Raw genomic sequence first — 7,357 nt, 5'->3', positions numbered from 1 at the left:
AATTAATACAAATTTATTTTTTAACCTTAGGATTTTATAAATATTTATATAAAATGTTGCAAGTTTTAATCGACGTTAAGTTTTCTAAAACTCCCATTCATACTTAAATCATCAAAAGAATACAGATTAGTTTTATCATCAGAAATTGGACCGATTAATTTCGGTTCTTCACTTTTTAAGCACCAATCTTTATTTTCTTTTAAAATCTCTAACAAATTATTATTTCCATCATCAATTTTTCCCGCCGTTCCTCCGTACTCAATCGGTAAACAATCCTTTGGATAAATTTTTGATAACTCTTCAAATTTAACACACGAAATCTATAATTTATAATTTATAACATACAATAATTAAACATATTATAAAATATATTTCGTATTTCTTACACGATCCTTTAATTTTTGCGACATAAACGCTTTCCCAATGTTCATAATAGTACTCATAGTGGTTGTGTCATTCACTAATTGAATAGATTTGATTCGCATTGGAGATGTTTTGTAGATTAATTCAGAAACTTCTTTTAATAATCTAAGATTAAATTTTGGTAATATATTCGGTGAAAACCCCGCTGCATCATAAATAAAGTTGTAGCCAACGGAAGTATCGTGAAATAACAAGAGGTCAACTGTAATAATTTAATTTAATTTATACAAATTAAAGTGTTTAAATCAACATACGAGTTAGACAAAAATATCTTGCAAGGTTCAAGTGATTGAAATGGGTTGGATCTCTATCGGGTAATCTGCACAAAAGAATTCTATTTCCATCTGGTGTATGCTTTGGAGAAATGAACACTACTTTTTGTAAGGGATACAAAGAAAATTCTTCATCTTTTGGTACTCTATCGGAATAAATGTTGGTCATTCTCGTTTTGGCGATTATATATTTTTCTAATTTTTCTTTCGTTCGTTCAACGTTACCTTTTGATCCCAATATAAAATTTTTCATCAAAACTTCATCTAAAAATATTTAAAAAAATTATTTTACTTCTAATTTCTCATAATTAAATCCTCACCAACATCCTTTGGAAGATGTGTTTCACAGTTTAACCATTCTTTAACAAGTTTTAAGCAATTCTCTAACTTCTCAACTTCAATTCCGAGTTCTTTATAAACCAATTTCACGGCATCTTCAGTTATTTCATCAAATGGTAATTTGCTTAGAGGCTGCATTTTTGAATTTGCACTGAATCTCGTATGATACTTTACGAGATGCTTATAAATCCTCCGTTTATTTGAACTTTGTCTCATCAATATATTTTTTTGCAATTACTACTAAATCAGGACAAATAATAGCCTTGGTTCAAAATTAATAGGTTGTAGTGGAAAAATAAAAATAATTATGGGTTTCTTAACTACTTTACACCTAAATTGACGTTTTAATTAACAATTAACTTATCATGTTAATCGATTTTGATTTGGTTTATTATTTAATATAATGCAATATAAATGTAATAATTAAAATAATAATTAATAAAAATAAATTATGTGGCTCCATCTCTTGATACATTTCAGATTTATCGATTCGGTTAATATTTTGTAGGTTGTGTTGATTCGTTTTGGTTGGGTTGCTAAGCAATTTCAAACCAGTTGTTGACCAAGAATACAAACAATCGTCGTTGTTAAAACTGGTTAAAACCACGCGCAAAGTTTAATGATAATTATTAACTAATTATCGATTCAAAACGAAATTGTATTGTTTATGTGGTAAAATGAAAATGGTTTAATTACTTAATGGTTTAATCTGATCAAAAAGGTAAGTTTTTTTAACTATTAAAACGTTAAAAGCTTTATCATTGGAACGTAAAAGTACCACTTGTTGCGCATTTAGCAAAATCAAACATACTTTGGCATATATTAAGATTAGCTGTCCCTCTTAAAAATCGATGAATTTTTTTTTAATCGGTAGGAAATGACTCAAAAGATGTGTTAATGATAAAAAAAAGTGCGGAAAAGTGTAGTACTTACCGAAAAATCACTTTAAAGTTGCGATTTGACGTTTCTTTTTGGAAGTTCAAAGCAATGTTAAAATTGCATTTTCGTATTAAATCCTAACCTGAAACTGTTTAATTTATACCCGCGCACAAAATAAAAAGTTATTTTCACTAAACTTATTGAGATTACAACATATTTACGGATGAAAACCTTATTTCTTAGGCTATCAATGCATAACGACAATTACCTGTCGTTAGATAGAATTGTTTCTACCAAATGTGTGTTAATAGACTTTATGTTAATAGATTGTGTATCAATTGATCTGTCAAACGACTAAAATATCTTTAAATTGTAAATATCAATGATAAATAAGTATAGTAGCTTATTTAATAATAGTTTGCTTAAATTAAAATAGTTATTAAAAAAGACATGTGTATACATGGTTACAAAATAAAAATAAATAAATAACCCGTGTGACGATAGCAACAAACTGTGCATTTAACCAAATGACAATTACAACTGACAACACAAGCAATGTTAACCATGTATTTTCGTATTAAATCCTAACCTCAAATTGTTTAATTTATACCCACGCACTAAATAGAAAGTTATTTTCACTAAACTTCTTGAGATTACAACATAATTATTCATAATGACACCTATGTGAAGTTAGCCCCCAATTAAATAGCATTTTACATGTATAGTATTTTGATTATAACATGAAAACCAGTGAACCGATTTCGATAAATAATGTCTCATTCGAAAGCTTAATCCTTGGCCAATACGAAAGTGGAAATGCCCGATTTGAAAACTCTTTCGAATTTCGCTAAAACGTCAAAATAATGCGAAGATACACGAAAATAACACAAAATTGACCTTCTTTAAGTGGTGATAACTCGTAAACGATGTACCCGATGATCAAAATCTATACGTCACTCGATTCGTCATAGTGTCTTCTATCGAAATCACAAAATGCTCGATTTCAATTCTCTCCCGCTAAGTTTATACAGCCCTCGGAATGACACCGTCTTCGGCTCGTTGTTTATGCACGTGTGAACGCTCGTGCTATTAATTAATTTTTAATTTAAACTAAATCGACTATAATTAGAGAACAGTTTGACGGATTTTAATGTTTTATATCTCAATCGAAAGTTTGTGTCTGGCTAAATGCTGTTGTCGAAATGCCCGATTCGAAATATTTAAAGATTTTGATTAAAACACAACAAACGAATTAATTACACATCAATTATCTCCGTAACTAATTGAACAATTTTAGTCATCAAAATCTCGGTAGAAAGTATGATCTGCAATGAATGCGAAGGTGGAAATGCCCGATTTCAAAATTTACTAATTATGTGCGTACAGCCATTGAAATGACCCCGCGAGAGATTTCGAGTCGGGCATTTCCACTTTCGTATTGGCCAAAGATTAAGCTTTCGAATGAGATTTTGATTATCGAAATCGGTTGACTGGTTTTCTTGTTATAATCAAAATACTATACATGTAAAATCCTCTCTAATTGGGGACTAGGAAAATTTGGAGCTAACCTCGCATAGGTCATAATGACTAAGTGCCTGTCGTTACATAGACTGTGTGTCTATTAACTGTGTACAAGAGCGTCGCCAGATAGGAGCAAAGATAGATTCGAAGAAAGAAATTGAATAGAATATAAGATACAAATAGATTCTAAAAATCTATTTGAAATGTTTATAATCTATTATCGCATTTAAATAGAGAGCATGCGAGTTAAATCAAAATTTGTTATTAAAAGACTTCAAACCACTTAAATATTATAATTAGGATAATTATTAGTTAGTTTAACGTTATTTTGGAACTTAATAACACATATTATTGATGAAAATCCCTTTCGTAGTTACAAAGTTTTAACATCAAAAGTTCATAACGTAGGGTGAAATATTCGTCAAATCCTTTGGTCAAATCTGAAAGAGAAGAATAATAAACCTTATTTTGGAGAAATTCAAAAGATTAAGGTAGAAATGCAATTGATGGGTACTTGTGAGTGTAATGGGCACTTCGAGATAATAATTAGAGATTCTTTCTCTATCTAAAACCGGTCTTTGTCTGTCGATAAGTTAATAGTAAGATCAATCTGTACTTAAACTACAAAGCGGTGGCTCTGTACTTAGATTAAATAGCTTAAAATTACAAAACTTCAAGCCTTTGTGCAATTGTTACCAAACCGATTTTTAAAAAACTATTATCACACTCGGAAAGAGCGCTCTTTAAATTTATTATATCTTAACCCGGGTTTTCGTTGGTAAATGGGTCTATCGGCGTCATGCTTAAATCGCCCTTAATATACATCCCTACACACAAAAACGCTTAATTGCTATTCCTTTAAACAAGTTTCTTATTTAATATTGGGAAAACTATAGAAGTATAGATCTATCTTATCTTCAATTTGCTGCTCTTTTTAATGGTGTATAACACACGGCTATCGCTGCTTGGTTATAGAGTTTTTTCCTGGTGATATAAGAAAGTTATTGATCCCAACAATGTTTAAAAGTAGCTAAAACGTGTGAATTTGGTAATTTTTTAACCAAAAACGTCCTTGTGTAAGTCTATAACTTCATGATATACTTCTATAGTTTTCCTCATATCAAATATGTAAGAAAGTTGTTTAGAGGTAGAGCAATTAAACGTTTCTGTATATAGAGATGTATATTAAAGGTGATTTAACCATGATGCTAATTGATATTGACCAACAAAAACCCGGATTAAGATATTTGAAGGAGCGTTCTTTCTGATTGTGAACACAGTTTTTTAAAATTCGGTTTGATAACAATTGCACAAGGGCTTGAAGTTTGGTAATATTAAGCTATTTTACGTACAGAGCGGTGTTCTTCATCTTTTATTGATTTTAATATTAACATATCGGCAAACGAGGACCGACGATTTCATAAAGAAAGAATCAAGCTTTCATATGGTGCATTTAGTGTTCTGCTATATCTAATAATAAGAAAGATATCAGCTAATAAAATAGATAGGAAATTGCGGATAAAAATTTGTTGTTGGAAGGTTTGTTGCTATCGTCACATCGTCAATCGGGCATTTCCACTTTCGTATTGGCCAAATATTAAGCTTTCGAATGAGACATTGTTTATCGAAATCGGTTCACTGGTTCTCATGTTATAATTAAAATACTATACATGTAAAATTCTGTTTAATTGGGGGCTAACTTCACATAGGTGTCATTATGAATAATTATGTTGTAATCTCAACAAGTTTAGTGAAAATAACTTTTTATTTAGTGCGTGGGTATAAATTAAACAATTTGAGGTTAGGATTTAATACGAGAAAATACATGGTTAACATTGCTTGTGTTGTCAGTTGTAATTGTCATTTGGTTAAATACACAGTTTGTTGCTATCGTCACACGGGCTATTTATTTATTTTTATTTTGTAACCATGTCTTTTTTAATAACTATTTTAATTTAACTAAACTACTATTAAATAAGCTACTATACTTATTTATCATTTATATTTACAACATAAAGATTGCAAAGAGCTTTCAGTCATTTGACAGATCAATTGATACACAATCCATTAACACAAAGTCTATTAATACACATTTGGTAGAAACAATTCTATCTAACGCCATTTAATTGTCGTTCTGCATCGATAGCCTAAGAAATAAGGTTTTCATCCGTAAATATGTTGTAATCTCAACAAGTTTAGTGAAAATAACTTTTTATTTTGTGCGCGGGTATAAATTAAACAGTTTCAGGTTAGGATTTAATACGAAAATGCAATTTTAACATTGCTTTGAACTTCCAAAAAGAAACGTCAAATCGCAACTTTAAAGTGATTTTTCGGTAAGTACTACACTTTTCCGCACTTTTTTTTTATCATTAACACATCTTTTGAGTCATTTCCTACCGATTAAAAAAAAAATCATCGATTTTTAAGTGGGACAGGTATTCTTTAATTATTCCCATACTTTTTTGATATTAATTTAGTAATATGTTTGGTTGTGCTACGCAGCCCCAGGGATCTTTGATAGGAGAACTTGGGACTGATTGCATGAAATCCCACCGTAAGATGGCACTAGCATCTATACTGAAATAATTTAATTAAACTAACAATTTTATTATTAATAGTGGGAATGATGAGAGACAGCAATAACAATTATTACCAGTATCATTCTTTTAATTTAAAAAGTATAGATTCCAATTCGTGTTATATTTTTAAATTTGCCGCTAACTTCAACTTTTAAAATTATAAAGTTGAAGTTTGTTCAGAATGACAGATGAAACCGTCATTTTAAAGTGGTTTTTCGGTAACAGTATAATAGAGTAATAAAGGTATGATTAAATAATTAGATTATAATTGACATATAGCTTTGTTTCAGCTAACGTTGTAAGTTGTTGGAAGCTCGTCAGATGTAATCTCACATATCATATGATGGAGTGATTGTCAAATGTGGCGGCATTATTTGACAGGTGTAATGCCATAGGTAATTGCATCTGAGGAATTTCCAACCAGTCGGAACGTTAATTGGAGCCACATAATGGCTCCAAACACTTTCCAAACAGTTATTCTGTGGTTGGAGCTTTTATATATAAACCCAATCCAACCCTCCAAAATATCCCCAACAGATGGCGCCACATGCGTTCAATTTTTAGTATAAGAAGTTTTTGTTTAGAGAGTTGCATTTCTAAATACGTTACCAAATATCCGGCTTTGGTATTAAAACCTATTAGCCTTGTTTATAGATATACATAGTTATCCAACCGGTCGAGTTGGGTTGCTCTAGCTCGTGCTGCCTCTAACGGCAAACGAGAAAAACATCATTTATGAATGAATTGAATAAAATTGGAAATCCAACTTGTAGTAGAAGTTGCATACTCAGAATAAAAGATTTAAGTGAACTTATGTAATTGAACAGGAAATTGTTTAACATATAAAATATTTAATTACATTAAACATTACATCTAAATATTTAAAAAAATATCTGTCCTTTTTTTATAACAGAGAACCAAAAATTGCCTTGCTAATTAAATGGTGAGTTTTGATTTTTGTTCGTCCTATTGCAGACTTAATTCTAGACGTGGTAGCGCCGAGCGTTCCTTTGAGCCGAGTATGTAGTATAAACAAAGTTTTTTTGCAACTACTCGAGTTTGGATAAACGATTTCACGTAAACAAATTCGTTCTTTATTATTTCGTCGTTGAGAATTCTTTGGTTAAAATACAAATACGAAAATTAAGAAATATTAATTAGAATCAATTAAATAAATAAAAACGAAGTATGTATTTCTGATTTTATTAACGATTTTTCAGCGAAAATTACGGGGTGTTTTTCATATAACTTTTTGTTCAAAACCCCTTCTCCTTCAAGTTGTAGCCCTCTAAAATTAAGGGAAAATCTGCAACTTTCTTATCTCTTGACATTCTACAACTA

General features: G+C 30.3%; 1 protein-coding gene and 1 long non-coding RNA gene across 2 annotated transcripts; one reads left to right on the top strand and one right to left on the bottom strand.

Moving 5' to 3' along the window:
- Positions 1 to 5: 5 nt before the first annotated feature.
- LOC111416585 (alpha-tocopherol transfer protein-like) lies at positions 6 to 1,316 on the bottom strand. The gene is made up of 4 exons (XM_023048646.2): positions 1,016 to 1,316; positions 678 to 959; positions 387 to 625; positions 6 to 320 (listed from the first exon to the last, which is right to left on the bottom strand). Exons 1-4 carry the CDS (start codon positions 1,248 to 1,250, stop codon positions 66 to 68), a joined length of 1,011 nt encoding a protein of 336 aa, XP_022904414.2. The 5' UTR covers positions 1,251 to 1,316; the 3' UTR covers positions 6 to 65.
- A 185-nt stretch (positions 1,317 to 1,501) lies between these two features.
- LOC111416581 (uncharacterized) lies at positions 1,502 to 6,498 on the top strand. Its single transcript, XR_002706565.2, has 2 exons — positions 1,502 to 1,755; positions 6,307 to 6,498. It is a non-coding gene; the product is annotated as an uncharacterized lncRNA (long non-coding RNA).
- The last annotated feature ends 859 nt before the right edge of the window (positions 6,499 to 7,357 follow it).

This window comes from Onthophagus taurus, chromosome 1 (genome assembly GCF_036711975.1).
Source record: "Onthophagus taurus isolate NC chromosome 1, IU_Otau_3.0, whole genome shotgun sequence".
Classification (NCBI taxonomy): Eukaryota; Metazoa; Arthropoda; class Insecta; order Coleoptera; family Scarabaeidae; genus Onthophagus; species Onthophagus taurus.
This window is presented reverse-complemented; position numbering and strand designations above follow the sequence as displayed.